We start from the raw sequence: 19,613 nt of genomic DNA on the forward strand, positions 1-19,613 counted from the left end.
GTGCGTGGAATGCTGTGCATTGGTGGATTTCTAACCTCCGCAAAACTGCACTTGGTAGTCTCTGTCAACTTCCATGGTAACCTTCTCTTCTCACTGATAACCTCCGTTTGTTTCTATAGCGCACAGTACAGAAAAACGCCAAGTACGTCTGTCTAGCAAACAAAGACTGCCCTGTGGATAAACGGCGACGGAACCGATGCCAGTTTTGCCGCTTTCAGAAATGCCTTGCTGTAGGCATGGTCAAAGAAGGTAAGCATTTAAACAATTCAAGTCTTGTATACATATACATAATGTTGGCCAATCACCATTTCATTTGTCGCATTTGCCTCTCATCAATGATCTAATTCTAGACACTTAGTGTAAGGCATTTTGCTGTGATGTAAAGTATAATTGAATACAACTATATTACAAAAATAAGGTAGTTTTTGCCCTTGAGAATCCAAGTCACTTCTTTACATTGTCCCTTGAGGCATTCTTGCAATGGGGAAGTAACAGTTTCAGAATCTGCTCCCCTCCCAGCCCTTAATATCATCTGTCAGGTTTTGTCCTACATACCTCCCTGGTAAGTTACTAATCTATGCTTTAGTGGTTTGCTTTCAATCATAATTATACTCCCTATAATTCAGACAAAGCTATTCGAGACCCAGGGTCCTGTATAACCATATTAAAAGGAACAGGGACATAGCTACAAGGAAGTGAATCTTCAGCCAGCAGATTCAATAATGATAACCAGAAAATTGCCAGAACAGATTCCTGGGCACCTTGAGGAAGAACATATAGCAGGTAGGGTGTGTAAAGAACATTGTTTCTAGTTATAGTGGAACAGAGGAACATTGGACCATGAGGAGGCAATTCAATCTCTCAAGCCTGTTCTGCATTCAGTTCGATCATGGCTGATCTGTACCTTAACTCCTTGGATTCTATACACATTAATATTGTTACTTTACAAAAAAAGACTCTATCTCAGTTTTGACATTTTTCTTGGCTCAACAGCTTTTTTCGGAGAGGGAGTGAGTTCCAGATTTCCACTCCTGATTGTGTGACAAAGTGCTTCCTGAAATCGCCTCTGATGGTCCAGTTCAGATTTTAAGGTTCTATTCTATTCTCCTACCAGGTTTCTCTTAAGCAGCCCTATCAAATTCTTCAGTCATCTTAAACTCTTCAATGAGATCACATCTTGAAAAACTTGCCAGCATGAAGGCTGATAAAGCCATTGGATCTTTGCCTACAGCTACCCAGAGACATGTATGCATCTTGCTCTTTTGAGGTAACAGCTCACTTATGAACTTTTAGAAAACATACTTTGTCACAAGCTTGATAGAAAGTTATCAGCACAATAGCTAAACTGCATTTTCCACAATAGCAGTGTTTTCTCTTGCATCTTTGAGCTTTTAAAACTGAGCGTCATTATAATGAGAATCCTGGTAGACCTATAGGCCTCTCACCATTTTAGCATCTCCTCCTCTGTAACCGCCATCATCTTTACATTCAGCACTTGTCTTCCAACATCTAGTCCTTTTGGAGAACCTTGCTCTTCCCTAAAAATGATGAGTCAATGCCAATTTCATAATAAACAGAGAATTGCTTTATCAATTGATAAAGCTTTGGTGCTCTAATACAATTACTTTATCTCTTGTCTCCTCCTGTTTACTATCAGAACAGAAGACATGGGGACAAAACAACAGAATCAAAGACAGTTTGGGTGTTGCTAAATCCCTGAACTCAAGGCAGGTGCTAGCAAAAGTAGAAGTCAATAAAAGATGTTCTTCATAGTACATGGAGAATGCATGAAAAAGACTGTTTTCTTCTGTGCATTGTGATAAACTATCGTAGACATTGGGATCGTTCTCAGTTGTGAACATCTAAGCCACTTGTTAAGCCTCCAAGAGTCCACTTGAATCAGTAAAATGTGTATCGTGCAACAACCTGGCTGTGCTTCACATAAGTTGCATCACCCGTTGAGGCAACCAGAAAAGCTCACTTCAAAGAGAAAACCTTGCGGGTACCTTCCAGGTTGTGACAGGAGGCTGAAGAGGGAAGCGAGAGGCCCTCTTTACACCCCAAGGAAGGAATGAACACTGGGCTTCGCCATCTGATACTAAAAGGGTCAGCACTGTTCCTCAAGGCCAGCTGGACAAATCTGAGGATGTCCAATCTGAAGAAAAGGGGTAAGATACGACCCATGTGTGAATGAACTGGATAGCCCATAGTTAGATTAAAAGACAGTTGCTTGAATAGCATTGCAGAAAGAATAATTCACATGAATTTATCAAATAGCAGTGTGGAGGTAGAGCACAAAGGACAATTGTTCTGAAGTAAAAGAGTCCAGTCTCCTTGTAAGAGAAGGCATTTTCCTTGAGAGGAAAAAAGTACTGGTGACCTGGTGATGGTTCTGAACCAAACGGAGGCGCTTGACAGCTCGGAGGCTGTTACTGTTGGCATTAAAGACTGGGTGCTCAGGAACACAAGAGGTTGAAAGAGGCGATTAAACTCTCAGTCTAATGAGTTGTGTTCTCACACAACATTTTGCATTCTTCAGAGTCAAACCCAGTGTCTTTTCAAAGCCATCACATTGGTTTTCCTTTTGGACAGCCCCGTATTTACGCTGGTAGTCTGTGCTCTGTGGAGTGGTCTCGGAAGCAAATCTCCCACATAAAATCAGAAATTGCTGAAGGAATTCAAAACCACTGTATCATAGTCAGAGAGATATACAGTACGGAAACAAAGCCTTCAGTCCAACTCATCCAAGCCAACTAGATATCCTAAATTAATCTACTCCCATTTGCCAGTATTTGGCCCATATCCCTCTAAATCCTTCCTATTCATGTACACATCCAGGTGCTTTTTAAATGTTATAATTGTACCAGCCTCCACCACTTCTTCTGGCAGCTTCTTCCATACATGCACCACCCTTGGCGTGAAAAAAATTGCCTCGTGGGTCCGTTTTATATCTTTCCCCCTCACCTTAAACCTATGCCCCTCTAGTTTTGGACTTACCTACCGTGGGGAAAAGACCTTGGCTATTCACCCTATCCATGCCCCTCACAATTATATAAACTTCTACAAAGTGACACCTCAGCCTCCACTTCAGGGAAAACAGTCCCAGCCTTTGTTTATTCATTCAGGGGATGAGGGTGCAGTGGCTACGCCAATGTTTATTGTCCATCCGTAATTGCCCAGAGGGCAGTTAAGAGTCAACCACATTGCTGTGGGTCTGGAGTCACATTGTAGGCCAGACCAGGTAAGGGTGGCAGTTTCCTTCCCTAAAGGACATTCGTGAACCAGATGGGTTTTTCCTGACAATCAGCAATGGACTCACTGTCACAATTAGATTCTTAATTCCAGATATTTACTGAATTCAAATTCTACCATCTGCCAACTCAGGTCCCCAGAACATTATTTAGGTCTCTGGATTAACGTCCAGCGATAATACCACTGGGCCTTTACCTATTCAGTCTCTCCCTATAACTCAAACCCTCCAACCCTGGGAACATCCTTGTAAATCTTTTCTGAATGCTTTCAAGTTTTACAACATCCTTCCTATAGCAGAGAGACTAGGATCGAACGCAGTATTCCAAAAGTGGCCTCACCAATGTCCTGTACAGCTGCAACATGACCCTCCAAACTCCTATACTCAATGCACTGACCAATAAAGGCAAGAGAAACAGAGTTAACGTTTCCAGTCCACTGACTCTTCTTCAGACAAGGGTCACCAAACTCGAAACACTAACTCTGTTTCTCTCTCTCCACAGATGCTGCCAGACCTACTAAGTTTCTCCAGCAATTTCTCTTTTTGTTTCAGATCTTCAGCATCTGCAGTTCTTTGTTTTACGTGAATCTCTGTTGTTGGGGCAGGTCAATAAATGTGATCCTGCCAATGACCCCCAAGTAACATAAGGAGAAGTTAAGAAAGGAAATGCTAGTGGAATATTTAGACTACCACAAACCAATGTCCACATGGCCATTGCTTTGAATTGGATATTTTTCTGCTTGTCCAATGCAAAAGCAAGCTCTTGGAGGTAGGCTGACCTCACACTGAAGTGAAGATTGGCCTTAGCCACAAAAAAAAACTGGAACTATGTTACACCTTCTGAAGCAGTGAACAGTTTTCTGCGGTTAATAGTTTATTGAAAACAGAGGTTTGTTTCGCTCACTTGGCTGGAGGGTTGGCTTGCAAAGCAGTGTGATACCAACAGCGTGAGTTCAATCCCCATACCGGCTGAGGTTACCATGATGTACCCTCCTCCTCAATCTCTCCCCATGCCTGAGGTATAGGTGGCCCTCAGGTTAAACCCCACCAGTCTCTAATGAGAGAGCAGTCTGGTAAGACTGTGGTTACTTGACTTTATTGAAATAGGTGGACAGACAACATAGAATCCCTATAGTGTGGAAGCAGGCCATTCAGCCCATCGAGGGCACCCCAGCCTTCCAAAGAGCATACAACCCAGACACAGACCCCTACTCTGTAGCCCTGCATTTCCCATGGCTAACACACCTAGCCTGGACACTATGGAAAATTTAGCATGGTCAATCCACCCTAACCTGCACATTTTTGGACTGTGGGAGGAAACCAAAGCACAAAGACACAAGAAGAATTTGCAAATTCCACACAGACAGCCTGCCTGAGGGTGGAATTGAATCCAGGTCCCTAGCATTGTGAAGTAGCAGTACTAACTGCTGAGCCACCGTGAGATCCCAATGTCTTGACAGGCGTAGTCTGTAATACAATCATTGTCTAAGAAGTAGACATGCACAACAGATTTCACTAGGTTCCAGTGAATGCATGCCTGATTTCATACACTTCTGCTGAAATACCCTCATCATACTTCCAAAGCAACAAAAGGTTTGAAATTTCACCAACTTCCCATAACTTGGAACACACTTGTGCATAGTGAAGCTTCAATGTGTATGTTTGGCATTCACCCAGACCGTTTGTTTCTAAGCAGCGGTATGCAACTCAGCAGTTGGCTGGCAATCAAGATTTTGTACAGAAAAATAAAAGATATGCAGTTGCTTGAGGTTAGAAAGGAGACGAACCTCTGGTCTGTCACAGATTCATCGTGTTGCTTCTCTGGTCTCACAACCTTTGGAGGAGAAAGCCAACTCCTTAAGTTATTATCAACATGACTTGAACCAAGCATCAGCCCACACATGTCAGAAGATGTTTAGTGAGGTTGAGGAGGCACAGAGTGAGTTGAGGACCACTGGGGGCAGAGGTTACAAACCCCTTGCTTTGCTTCTCAGTTCTGGTTCACAGCGTAGGCTTGTCAATGGAGGATTTTGCACAACTAGGAACTGCATGTGAACTGCTTATCTCCTTCTGAAGCACAATGGAATCTGGCCCTGGTAGCACAGTGGTGTTGAGGGCCCATTTATACACTGCCATGGAGAGACAGCTATCTATTCTGCAGACAGCCACTGAGCAGCAAGCAACATCAATGGCTGTCTGCGAGGAACGACTTCAATCATTGAGATACTTAGATTATCTCTCACAGAAGCTTTCACTCATGTTCAGCTCGAATAAAGGCTGGTACCCATGTGTTTGTGAGATGCAGTCAGGACAATGCATAGCAATCCAGATCCCACAGGGATTGGCAGTTGGCATTTTTATCACACACGGGCAGCAAAACTGAAGCACGTGGTGTCTCAGCTGTGCCAATTCCTCGCCATCACACACCTCTGGGCAAAGAAAAATCCAAGCTGTTGGCAAGCAGCCCCACACAACTGCTTACATACATGGCAAATGTTTCCAGCACACATGTAGGACTTTTTGGCTTTCAGTTACATCAAGTAAGTAAGAGCACGGGCTGTCAGGATATCTTGCAGCAATCCAGCATGGCCTTGCATTACCTTGAGTCACTATGCATTGGGCACAGTTTTCACATCTGCTGCTGGAATAAAAACATTTTCCTGAAAAATTGGTGTCAGCATTTTTCTTTTGATCCTGCACCCTTCAGGAAACCATTTTGGATTCAAAGCGCGGCCTACAGCAAGGATGCTAAGAAGCTAGGATAGGTGAGCAAGTGAAATTTGAACTGTTGTCAGGATCTCCAGGGACAAATTTGACAGGTGACAGCCTGATGCGCAATTCCGCTGCACAGGCTGCTCTGCTGCCAATGTTTCTTCAGGCTTACATGACTCCTTGCTGCTTTTGAACAACCTCCACGGTCACACCAGTTTCCATAGTGACCCTTGGCGATATCTGCGTGTTAATCAGCCAACTCTCTCTGGCAGAAGGGAGCTCTCCATGTTTGAAACATGTGATACAATGTTTCAACCTCACCAAATGTCTCTGCTGTGATTATTTTGCCCTTGAAATCCCCTGTGTTGTTTCCTACACACGGGAACTGCAAACCATGCTAGTGCCCACTTTTCCAGATGTTAGTATTGGCCTTCAATCTGTTGCAGAGCGTGGGGTTGATGTAAAGTGTGTGACAAGCTTCTTTGGAACCATGCAGGATCCCTTGATTGTGCTCTTGCAGCGTTTGGATATCCAGGAAGTCATGATTCTATTTTCAATGGTATTGCAACTGTCTGAGTGCAGTCCAGGGCACCCTGTATGCAGGCAATGACACAAACCCAACTGAATTGGGGTTATCTCTATATAATATAATGAAGTCAGCAGTTCCGGAGTTTTCAGCCTCACACATCTTGCGGCAGTGTGAGATGAGTACATTTCGCAAGAGACCAAAGTTGGAAAAGATCCAGAGATTTTGGAAAGCTGTGGGGCTAGAAGGGGTTGTACAGATAGTCCAGGATGAGGCCATGGAGAGATCTGTAGACAAGGTTGGAGAGCTTTGGCCTGGAGGTGTTGCGACTTGTTCAGGATTGACAAGGCAGAGGGGTCGGGGCAAGGAGTGGAGGAACAGAGTTAAGAATGTGCAGACACCGAGCCTATATATCCGTCAAATAGCAGCTTATGGATGAGGAACTGGTGGGGAGGGGATGGTAGGAGCAGACAAGGATATATCTCAAGGCATTGGAGTACAAAGGGGTTGGAGTTGTACGACTGATTGATTATCAAACGTCTGACTAGGCTCTGTCACGAATATGGCTTTAGGTCTGGGCACTGCAACTTAGGAATGACATATTGACCTTGCATATCGGTCATGACAGATTCACTATAATGATACTGCAGCCGAGAGGGTTAGGTTATGAGTACAGGTTAGATGACATGTTGTTCTTGCTTGAGTATTGAAAATTAAGATCAAATTGACATGTTTAATGCGATCAAAGGAGTTGGTAGGGTAGTTGCTTCTTCTGCTTCTGGGACAGTCCAGCACAAGGGGTCATGACCTTAACATTTGAACCAAGCCATTCAGGGCTGATGTCAGGCAGCACTCTGTGACATAATTGTGGGTGGATATCGGGAAATCATTTTCCCCCTAAAAAAAGCTGTTAAGGCTAAGAGTTCATTGAAAATGTGAAAACTGAGATTGGTACATCTTTGTTGGTCAAGGGTATGAGGAGATAGGGAAACAAGGCAGCTAATGGAGTTAAGATACAGATCAGCCATGATCGAATTATGCCGTGGCGAAGCTCAATGGGCTGAATGGCCTCCTTCTGTTGGATTGGTGCAGAAGGAGAAAGCATTGTTGACGATGCTGTGGGTCTGAAAGGATGAGTGAAAATGGAATCAAACAACAACAGTTCCACTTACCTAGACCAGGTGATGAAAGGGTGTCAAAGGAAGATGTCAGCGACTGCAAGGGCGGTAATGGTGGAAGGGTAGGATGAGTGGGAACATGTTGAGGTTTACCCAAAGCAACCCTGGGGTTACAACAAGCAATCTGGACGTCAAATGGCATGTCTTCGTTGTAGGGCGACTGAAGTACAAGAAGTTTTGCTGCTATTATACAGGGTTTTGGTGAGACCACATCTGGAATAGTGCGTGCAGATTTGGCCTCCAGATTTACAGAAGTACACACTTATATTGGAAGTGGGATAGTGAAGGTTCACTTGATGGATCCTCAAGATAAGAGGGTTGTCCTGTGACGAGAGACTGAGTAAATCGGGTTGATATTCTCTAGAGTTTAGCAGAATAAGGCAGACTTGATTCTGAAGGGTTTTGATGGGGTCAATACTGAAAGGTTGTTTCCCCCTGGCTGGGGAATCTAGAACATGAAGGCACAGTCTCAGGGTAAGGGGATGATAATTTTGGGCTGAGATCAAGAGATTTCTCACTCAGAGAGAGATGTGAATCGTTAGAATTTCCAGAAATTGTTAAAATTAAAACCCTAGAGGGCTGTGAGTAATCCATCGTTAAAGACTGGGATAACACATTTTTGGCCTCTCAGGGGGTATGTGGGCGCAAAAGTGGTGTTGAGGCCGAAGCATGATCGGATTCAGTGGTGGAACAGGCTCGAGGGGCTGAATGGCCACCTCCTACTCATGGCCTTGTGAAAGTCAGCAAGTAAGGAGGCTCTGGCAATTGGCGTTTCCCCTTTGGCAACTCCCATGAGGGGATACAGGGAAGGTATGGGCTTGTGCAGCGTAGATTCAAGCCTTGTGCAGCTGTGAGCTGGAAGGCAAAGGAGTTGTGATAGGTTGGGTTAGAGATTGTGAGGCGGCATGGGTAAGGTACCCAAGATGGAGAAATGGAAGGTTGGCATGGACAGACAAGAGATCGGCCAGAAAGGACCAAGAGTTGCAAAGAGAGACAGGTGTAATGGGTTCAGGTCTAGAACATTACCAAGAAGTGCGTGTGAACGGACACTGGGTAATATCGAGGTGGGGGGCACTAGGAGAGACCTGTCCTGGTTAGAAATAGATGGAGAGGTGACAACATAGAAGAGCCCAAAGGGATGGAATTGAACAGCTTGGAATCAGATTCCAAAGTGCAGGTTTAGGGTCAGTTTAGAACAGCAAGCTGTTGAAGGAGCAGACGATTAGCAGGTAATCGCTACCCAGCACTCGTTTATTATTGGATGTAACAAATGCACCCAGCGCAGAAAATGAAACCAAAGAATTGTTTGTTTCCAAAAGGCCTTAAGAAACAAAAAAATAGCAAGTCTATGTACAATTAACACCAATTTGTGTGCATGAGGCACTTGATGAGGCACTGGAAGTGGACACACTTGCACAAACTCTCAAAATTCCTCCCTGTTAGCTCTTATTTTTTTTCCAACGGCAACAGACCCAAGAGGCTTAAAAGAAACTCTAACTTTTTTTTAATCTTCCAGTGGTCCGCACAGACAGCCTGAAAGGTCGTAGAGGTCGACTTCCATCCAAACCAAAGAGTGTTCAAGAAGCCACGCCTTCAAATGTTCCAGTTAGTCTCATCACAGCGCTGGTCAGGGCACATATTGATTCCAACCCAATCATGTCCAATCTAGATTATTCCAAGGTAAATATGGGGCGATAAAACAGTTGAGGGGTTTGAAAAGGAAACTGTTTGTATTAGGGGAGAAGAAGGCAGCATGTAAACCCGTTTGCAAATCCAGTGAAATTCTTCCGACTTATTTACCAACCATCTGGCCCAAATGTTGACTCTTAGCTGCCCGTCTCCACCTACACGCAGCAGAGAGATTGAAGCCACCACAAAGGCCCAGGCCTCATCGAACCATTGAGTTGTAGGCATCAGGCAGCCCCAGAGGCCACTCAGCCAAGTAAGCTCTGCTAAGGGCATGGCAGGGCCCATGGGCAACAGCAATGACAACACTGGTTATATAATACTGAGCCATGGAAGGAATGCTAAACATACAAGTCCAGGCCTCTTGCTCTGTCATCCAACAACAGCATTGAGGACTTATGTCCTATAATGGGAATGATGGTTCAACACGTGTCATTTGTTTTTATGTGTGTGTGTGTGAGTGTATATGTGTGAGAGGGGTCGCTTACTTTGGAAAGCTATAAGTGGCAATGGGAAGGTGGCAAGGTGAATTGACTGAAAATGTCTCTTGTCTCAAGAAGGCCCGTAACTCTTTCCCTCCCCCACCCTGCCAGCCAGGCGGCCGTTTGCTTACCTGCAGTTCCATTCCATATTCTGCAAATTAATACATATTCATTTGAGGTAAAAATGTCATTCACGTTCACCTCAACAAATAATAGCCTGGAGGGGCGCAAAGAATTGAAAGACGGCAAATGCATGGCACTGCGCGAAAAGGGAAAAAAAAATGCCTGGCGCCAACTTGTGCAAGCATGAAATTTGCCTTCAGAAAGGATTTGAGCGGTTGCTTCTGTGTTGCCCACCCAAGCCTGGAGTAAATGTGATCAGAAAGCAGCGTGCATTCTCTGTGTAATAATAGAATACCAACCAACATACAAAGCCCGAAATGTCAGACAGATGTACACAAGTCCAATAAATAGTATGCTTTGCAGAGAAATCTCACTCCAAATTAAGCCAACATTCCTTACTTTTGTTTGCCAGTTATAAAAGAAAATAATTGTTCTCTTCAGCAGAAATGTTCTCTCGTTGACTTACAATGTCTGGTACAGTTCCAGGAATCTAGCGTTTATCAGCCACAGGAAGACGAGGCCGGAGACATCCGACAGTTTTATGAGTTGTTGGCTGGTTCAATGGAAATGATACGCAAGTGGGCGGAGAAGATCCCGGGTTTTAGTGGTTTGCCCAAGGAAGATCAGGACCTACTGCTGGAATCTGCTTTCCTTGAGCTCTTCATCCTCCGGTTAGCCTACAGGTTGGTATGGAAACCCAGTAGCCCCATCTGGAAGAACATCTCTGCCTCCATTCCTTTCCTCATATTTACCACAGGGCAGTTAAGAAGGTGTTTGACACGCTTGCCTTCATGGCTCAGTCCTTTGAGTATAGGAGTTGGGATGTCATGTTGAGGTTATACAGGACATTGTTCAGGTCTCTTCTGGAATACTGTGTACAGTTCTGGTGTCCCTGTTATAGGAATGATATTATTAGATTGGAGAGGGTTCAGAACAGATTTACCAGGATGTTGCTGGGAATGGATGGTTTGAGTTATAAGGAGAGGCTGAATAGAATTTTTTTCCCTGGAGCATAAGAGGTTGAGAGGAGGTTCATAAAATCATAAGAGGTATAGATAAGGTGAATGGTAGGTATCTTTTCGTTAGGGTGGGGGATTTCAAGACCAGGGGGCATAGTTTTAAGGTGAGAGGAGGAAGATTTTAAAAAGACATGAGTGGCAATTTTTTTCCAACAGAGAGTAGTTTGTGTGTGGAGTGAACTTCCAGAGGAAGTGGTGGATGTGGGTACAGTTACAACGTTTAAAAGGCATTTGGGTAAGTTAATGGATAGGAAAGGTTTGGGGGGATATGGGCCAAGTGCAGGCAGGTGGGACTAGTTTAGTTTGGGATTATGTTCAGCATGGACTGGTTGGACCAAAGGGTCTGTTTCCGTGCTGTATGACTGTATGGTTTTCCACTGTTGATGGTTCCAAAATACGGCCTTCACTCGAGTAAAAGTCGATCTCTTGTAAATACCGACCCCGTGACTTTTTGCCTGAAAAGGACCCAGTTTTTCACCTACCTCATGTAAACATTGAGCTTCCTTTTGGAGTACTCAAAGCCCTGAAAGTGTATAATCTTCAGGATCACATCAGAAACCTCAATGCATTGTGCCTTTTGAAAAGTTCCACTTCCATATTCACTCCAGACCCTGGTTGTCAATTAAGACAAGAAGAATGTGGGTTGACTTTGGGGGAAGAAACTAACAGATCAGAGAAGAGCAATAAACGGTGGTCAAAGAAAATGGACCAGCATCTAGCATGAACTGAAATGATTGCCTGGGTCTTATGTCCTAAATCAACAACCCTCAGCCTTCCTAGGGAGCCCAGGCCTTGTCCATCAGATTCTTGCTAATGCAGCTCAGTGTGAACATTGTCTTTCATATGGGTGTGTATGGCGTACAGGCCCATGGTGATGGCATAGAATCCCTACAGTGTAGAAACAGGCCATTAGGCCCTCTGAAGACCATCTCACCCAGACCCACCCCTACTATCTTCCTGTAGCCCTGCATTTCCCATGGTTAATCCAACTAGCCTGCACATCTTTGGACGGGGAGGAAGCTGCAGCACAGCTTCAGAGACACGGGGAGAATGTGCAAACTCCACACAGATAGTGTGGAGTTTGATTCCAAGGATGGAATCAAACCCAAGTCTCTGGCACTGTCAGGCAGCAGTGCTAACCACTGAGCCACCATGTCACCCAGCAATCCCCACTCTTTCTAGTCCTTCTCAATGTTAAAGGAAGAATTTGCATTTATGTAGCCCCTTTCAGAACTACAGGAAATCCTAAATTGCTTTATACATAAGGAGTGTCATTCCAGTTTCCATGTAGGAAGAGCAAGCAGTTTATGCACAGCAAGATACCACACACTGCGATACAATAATGAACAGAGATCATTAAAGCTGGTTGCAATTTTGTCCTCAAACTGGTGTGTATACAAACAGACCCTTGTAGTCACAGAATACTGATCAGGAATGGGAAATGTGTTCCTTTACTCTTCTCTATCAACTATTTGAATGAAATCAGTTCTGGCTGAAGAGATGCACCAAACAGAACAGTCCTAGAAATTACGGGGGAATGAACGTTGTACCTTTGTTGCGCGGGGAGTAAAATGAAAGCTATCCTGAAGTCTGTCAGCGTGGAATGAACTCTTGTGTTCAAGAGAGTAACCGAATGAATTTATTTTTGGTCCTCCTTCCTGTTAATCCAAGACCTACAGGAAGATTGATTGACTTGAATACTGAGGTGTTGTGTTGACATGTTGCTTGCAGGTCCAGCCCTGATGAAGGCAAGCTGATCTTCTGCAGTGGCATCGTCCTCCACCGTCAGCAGTGTGTGCGTGGTTTTGGTGAATGGATCGACTCCATCATCGACTTCTCCGGCACCCTGCAGCGGATGAAGATCGATGTGTCCAGCTTCGCCTGCCTTGCGGCGTTGGTTGTCATAACAGGTGAGCTCGTCCCCTCGGTCAGACCTCCACTGCCTTTACCAGTGGGGCCCCCCTGTAAATGTGCATCATCCTGTGCAAGCTGCCATCCAGAAGTATTTTCCCTGCCTCTTCTTCCTTTAAAGCAGCATCATAGTCAAGGGTCTCTGGCTTTCAACCCAAATATATCCTTCATCTTGAGCAAGAGCAATAGGTGCATCACAATTCAACCTCTCCGCTCAGCATGCCCCTCCCCTAGCTCCCTGTCCTTGCAAACATCATTCCCCCTCTCTCCCGATGCCGATGGAAATGCACAGGCTAGTTGAAACCATCTATGCTGCATCTCATTCACCACTCCGCAGCTCTGTATGGAGGACACTTCCTGAACAAGATCTTTGTTTTTGATCAAGGCATGAGAAGCACGGTAAGTCGTGAACAAGTTTCTTGTGACAAACCTCCAATGGAAGGCTTTCAACCCCCACAGTGAGAGTGGTCCTTGCTAAAGAGATGCAGGTTGAGCCAGGGCCCCAGTGCAGCCTAAGTCTGCTGCTGAGGTCTCAGTACCAAGCCCTTCTGCACTTATGGAGAGACATTGACAATGCTGCACATTATCGAGGGAGGTCCCTTACACAGGGTAAGTCAGGGACTAATCACCTTCAGCTCAGGAAATGAGGAGGCTAATAACTGACTCCAAGGATTTGCATCTACAAATTAAAGAAGTAATCAGCTTTCACTTCACTGATTTGTCCTGTAGTACTCTGTAGTTTGATAACGCAAACTAAATCTGTTTTGAATAATAAGCCTTCTGACTGTAGACCTTGTAATAATATGTGGACAAGTGATCCTCTCAAACTCCACTGGACAGGATTTTATGAAGCGAGACAAAGCAGCTGAAATGTGAAATGAGGCAGCAATTCAGTTTGAGCACTTACCTAGGTTTGGGCATAAATGTAAATTGCTTTGAGTTATTCACCTCTGACTTGCAGCAGCTGTAACTACTGCTGGCTCTCACATTCAGCTTGCCCACGCAGCAGCTCCCTCTAAGACAAACTTTCACAGTGTCCAAAATAGCATGCAGCGAAGTTCAGCAACTCTTCACCCCAGAGTAGCCAGTGGTAGCTCTCGGGATTTCGGCCTCAAACCAGAGGTTTGGGGGGTCCTTCAACCTTGGCTGGCCAATATATGACCAATGTGTGTGCAACTTGATATATAAACTCTGTTCTCTTAAATTACATCGCCAACAAGAATTCAGGGTAAATACAAACCAGTACTTTTTTTAAAAGAATCCATACAGTGTGGAAACAGGCCCTTCAGCCCATCAAGTCCACACTGACCCTCAGAGCATCCCACCCAGACCCATTCCCCTATAACCCACATAATCTACACATCCCTGAACACTATGGGCAACTTAGCATAGTCAATCTACCGAACCTACACATCTTTGGACTGTGGGAGGAAACCCACACAGACAAGGGGACAATGTGCAAACTCCACACAGACAGTTGCCTGGGCGTGGAATTGAACCCAGATCCCTGGTGCTGTGAGGCAGTGGTGCTAACCACTGAGCCAGCATGTCACCCCAGTGCTCTTTAGTACTCTTTCGTCTTTACTTCTCTGAGCATTTTCTGTTTCTCTTGGCCTGGTACTCCTCTCCGATTATGGTCACAGGCCTCCCATACCTCTTCAACTCGGCCTCTTAGAATTAGGGAATTGTGGGACAGCCAAAGGGAAGTTTGTACCTAAGATCCTACCTGATGAAGTAGGGTAGGGGGAGCCTGAGAGAGTGGATGGTGAGTGGGAATCATAGCATGCAAGCTGTTTCTCTGTTTGCTCTCTGTCTTTAGATTGAACTGAAGATCATCTATCATTATGTGAGTGTGGGAGGACTTTTCCTTCAAATGGGCAATAGTTCTTCAAATATTTGCTTTGTTGTTGATGTGTTCATTTCTGAAAAGTAGTTTCATGGGCTTGTGTTGGTTTTTGCGATGTTTCAGACCGGCATGGCTTGAAAGAACCCAAGAAGGTCGAAGATCTGCAGACCAAGATAATAACGTGTCTGAAAGACCATGTCACATCCAGTGCGGGTGAGCAAATGCGGCCAAACTACTTATCCAAACTTCTGGGCAAGCTGCCGGAACTATGTACACTCTGCACACAAGGACTGCAACGCATTTTCTACCTGAAACTCGCTGACCTGGTTCCTCCACCTGCCATTGTCGATAAGCTATTCTTGGACACGTTGCCTTTCTAGAGAAGCTGCTGAGCTATGTGACTGTTGAACTGGACCCCAGCAATCATCTTTGATGATGCAGTATGAGCAGGGAGTTCAACTTACACTGGAACCGGTTCAAAAATCAGATGGCTTCAGGAATTGGACAAACATGCTATGCGCTAATTGGGTTTGCTGTTTTTCAAAAAATACTGTTTGTATTTTATTCAGCATTACAGGTTATTGGAGAAAAAATTGTCCCTTTGCTACATTGCAGCTTCTACAAAACAATCTAGCCATATCGCTTTGACAGACTTGAGAGATCAGATGTTCTCAGAGAAGATAACAGCACTGGTTAGAGACATTCTCTCCCTCTGCCTCATATTGTCATGGCCCTAAATCCTAAACTTAAGAACAAATGCAATGGGATGCCTTTTCTGTGCTGTAGACTCTTAATTATAGCCATCTATCACAGCTAAAGAATCACAAATCAAGGAACATGATCAGGGCCAAATGGGAAAAATCAAGACTGAACCTATTTCGGTCATCAGCTATCTAAGAAAATGGATATGTGCTTTATCTGTCTCGCTGGATTTGTAATCATGTGCCAGACGTCGGAATACCATGTCCAACCTTGTCATCTTTGAAAAGACTAAAGCTATCTGAGATGGATTTTGAAAGAACATTTGGTAACAATGTGATACTTCAATCTTCAAAAGGTTTTTTCAAGGCCAGTCCCAGACAGTCAGGACTGAGAAGCCTGAAATGTGACAGACTAAACCTTGAACAATGTCACTATGCATTCTGCATGAATATTTTACGCTATGGTTTAGCAAAAATAAAATGTAAGGCAATACTGAAGATGCAGACAGCCCTGACTGGAAGCTGTTAGTTATGAAGACTGCGCTAACATAACATGACACAAATTAATGGGACGAGCTTGGATGTTTTAAAAAGGTTATTTGTCTTGCTAAGGTATGTTTTCTTCTCTAACAGCACTGTGGGTGACCCTGCAACCCATGGACTGCAGCAGTTCAAGAAGGCAGCTCGTCACCACCTTCTCAAGGGCAGTTAGGGATGGTTAGTAAATGATGGGCCCAGCCAGTGATGCTGACGTCCTGTGAATGAATGAATAAAGACAAATGTCCTGGATATAAGAGTGGATCAATTTGAGTTTGTCGTACCCCCTTATGAGAAAGTTTTGAGAATTGTGTATGAGAGAGCAAAGTCTATTGGTCGAGTGGAAACGTTATGGGTTGAGTTGGAAGGGAGATTCAGGCAGGTGGGACAGGCAGAGTTGGTGGCAATGGCAGTGGAGATGGGGAGTGTCGTCTGTGATTCCTTTCATTCATTTTACTATTAGTTGGCTCCTTAGCTACAGCTGCAAATCGTATTGATCACATCTGCCAGGGGGTTCTTTGGTTCCTTATGTGGACTGTGAACATTTTCACGTGGTTATTCCTGGCTTCAGTTTATGGCCACCCACATGACAAAAGGTTCAAATCAATCATTCTGTTGACTGGTTGACCTTGTGAGGGAGCAAGGGTGAAAGAAATATATTGTACTGTCATGGCTAGGAATAATTATCTGATTTTATCCTATATCGAGAGCATTATGACTGGGAATAGCATGCTTTCAACTGAAAGGGCGAGCACTGAATAAATTGTAGTACTTAACATGTCTGATGCCAGAATGGAAATATGTATATTTTATATCGGTTATAAAAACCCCACAGATTTATGGACAGTGCCTTACCGGGCTTCATGTACAGAAGGTGTTTGATTCTGATGTTTTCAGGAAATTGTGCAATGAATTAAACCACGTGTAGTCAGAGTGTTGGACCCTCATCTGTACACTTTTGAAGTTTGCTTCTGCTTCTGAATTCGGACCTTTACAATGGGGCAGCTCAAGCATAAAGTCATAGCCGCAATTGCAACCTTCAACCAGGCTCCTAACGCGGACCGTATTTGCGAGCGACTGCAGGGATCGGGGTTCAGAATGGGAGGATGCACCCATCCATCACAACGGCGAGGCTTTGGAAATCCTGGAGAAACGGCGTGCCCAGTGTCATGAAAGCAAAATACTCTAGGTGCTGGAAGTCTGAAAGAAAAGCAGAAAATGCTGCAGCTTTCGATTGTGTCTAGAGTGTGAAGTATCATCGAGTCATACAGCACGGAAACGGGCTCTTCGGCCCAACTCGTCTAACACCGTCCGATCTCATCCAGGTCCTGAACCCGAAACGATAACTTTCCACTGCGGAGGATTTCTTGGTTTTTCAGAACCACTGATCCCACTATGGCGGGTCGATGGTTCAGCTGGTCCCTATTAAGGCCCACCTGCCTATGAATTAGACTTTGTAATCTCGGAGAAAATGTAAGATGTTGTTGCAAAATGCATAAACTTTTCTATTGTTAATATATATTTTTAAACCGATTTTTTCCAATGTTAGGGTATGACGTCAAGACGTTTAACTCGATGTTTTAAGAAACTGTCCTCTCCGAAAGTAGTTTCTCCTATTGACATATCTGTTCTGTGCACATATTGTGCATGGGGGGCGGGGGTGGTCACTTGTGGAGTTAGTGCTCATAAAAACTTCTGTCTGTTTCAGCCCTGCTCCGAACCTGGTGTAGCGCGCATTCACAAACAGTCACCGCATTAAGTCTCAGAGATAATGGGAACTGCAGATGCTGGAGAATTCCAGGATAATAAAATGTGAGGCTGGATGAACACAGCAGGCCAAGCAGCATCTCAGGAGCACCCCATCCCCCTCTCTGATGAAGGGTCTAGGCCCGAAACGTCAGCTTTTGTGCTCCTGAGATGCTGCTTGGCCTGCTGTGTTCATCCAGCCTCACATTTTATTACCGCATTAAGTCTCATCCACCTCCCAATAAAAGACCCGCTGCCTCGAATTTCTCACATGCATCACCTACAACGCGTGAGAAGAACGAAAGTTGAGATAAGGGTGCCAGCAATCGGTATTGCCCGCCTAAGTGCGGTGCCCAGTCTCACATTGGCAAGCTCTTGCGTGAGAAGCACATACTGCGGAAGGCAGCAGCCAAGGAGAGCCGGGCACCACCGAAGGTTGACCAGTGTCCCAAGCAGCGAACAGAATGTGAAACACACAGAAATTTGCTGGAGAAACTCAACCGGACTGGCAGCATCTGTGAAGAGGGAGACAAAGTTAACGTTTCCAGTCTAGTGACCCTCTGTCAGAATGGTGTCACTGTAACGTTTTTCTCTCTCCAAAGATGCTGCCAGACCGGCTGAGTTTCTCCAGCAAATTTCTGTTGTCGCTTTAGACCTTCAGCATCCACAGTTCATTGTTGTATAACAGTGTGAGGGGTGGGCCTTACAGTGGATCAGTGCCAGAGGGGACGTTGAGGTTTGTTAACATGAGATCAGCCACTGCCTGCCTCCCTCCCAAACTCAGTCCACCATCTATACTACACCCACCATTACTAAAACAAGTCAGCGTGACTTTCAATGACTGAGCCAGCAATCTCCCGAAGGTTTATAAACCTTGAGACAGAGTGGGAGGGGGGAGGGAGCAGGATTATGGCTCCGACAAGGCTTTGCTGAATTCAAGCGAGTGGACGTAGCGCTGCTGTGGCAGTCCATGGACGTGCTGCAGAGCGTCCAGCAGTTGAACAGCCCGAGGGCAGGCAGGGCGATTGTTGTCTGTGGGGCCTGGAGCTGAGCTAATCTCCTGAGTCCTGCAAATACACCCTCAACCCTTTCACACCCCCGCCCCCAACCCAGCAATTATCATGTGGCTTTATTGGCCTGGACCTCCTTTCAGAATTTCTAGTCAGCCCTGCTACCTATACGTATTGTATGATCTTACTGCTGACATGCACCTTTCTAATGAGAACATTAAATGACCTGACTGCAGCATTTCAGTGAAGTGTATTATTTTCGACAGTGAATGTTGTCAGTGTCTTCCTCCAGACAAACAAGGCAAGGGAATCCATAATGAATGGTAGGACCATGGAAAGCACAGAGGAGCAGGGGGTAGTTGGTGTGCTTGGACATGGGTCCCTCGAGGTATCAGGACGGATGGATAAAGTGTGGGATACTTGCCTTCACTTGCCAAGGCATAGAATTTAAGAGCAGGGGGTGATGCTGGAACTGTATAAAAGATTGACTGTGTGCACTTTTGGAATCCACGTTATAGGAGAGATGTGATTGCACTGGAAATAATGTAGAGGGGATTTATCAGGATGTTGCCTGGTGTGGAGCAGAAGGGATTTACCAGGATGTTGCCTGGTCAGGAGCAGAGGGGAATTACCAGGACATTGCCTGGCATGGAGCAGAGGGGATTTACCAGGATGTTGCCTGGCGTGGAGCAGAGGGGATTTACCAGGATGTTGCCTGGTGTGAAGCAGAGGGGATTTACCAGGAAGTTGCCTGGTCAGGAGCAGAGGGGAATTACCAGGACATTGCCTGGCATGGAGCAGAGGGGATTTACCAGGATGTTGCCTGGCATGGAGCAGAGGAGATTTACCAGGATGTTGCCTGGTGTTGAGCAGAGGAGATTTACCA

At 45.1% G+C, this 19,613-nt stretch overlaps 1 protein-coding gene across 1 annotated transcript in view; it reads left to right on the forward strand.

Annotated features, from left to right (window-relative positions):
* The window catches only part of LOC125448304 (nuclear receptor subfamily 4 group A member 1-like), a 47,819-nt gene extending 30,070 nt beyond the window's left edge, over nucleotides 1–17,749 (forward strand). The window contains exons 3-7 of the mRNA XM_048523535.2: nucleotides 120–249; nucleotides 9,183–9,346; nucleotides 10,438–10,640; nucleotides 12,708–12,886; nucleotides 14,857–17,749. Of these exons, the coding sequence (XP_048379492.1) occupies nucleotides 120–249; nucleotides 9,183–9,346; nucleotides 10,438–10,640; nucleotides 12,708–12,886; nucleotides 14,857–15,113 (933 nt within the window). The 3' untranslated portion in view covers nucleotides 15,114–17,749. The remainder of the gene's footprint in view (nucleotides 1–119; nucleotides 250–9,182; nucleotides 9,347–10,437; nucleotides 10,641–12,707; nucleotides 12,887–14,856) is intronic.
* Nucleotides 17,750–19,613: the final 1,864 nt, after the last annotated feature.

The sequence above is a fragment of the Stegostoma tigrinum genome, chromosome X (genome assembly GCF_030684315.1).
Source record: "Stegostoma tigrinum isolate sSteTig4 chromosome X, sSteTig4.hap1, whole genome shotgun sequence".
Taxonomy (NCBI): domain Eukaryota; kingdom Metazoa; phylum Chordata; class Chondrichthyes; order Orectolobiformes; family Stegostomatidae; genus Stegostoma; species Stegostoma tigrinum.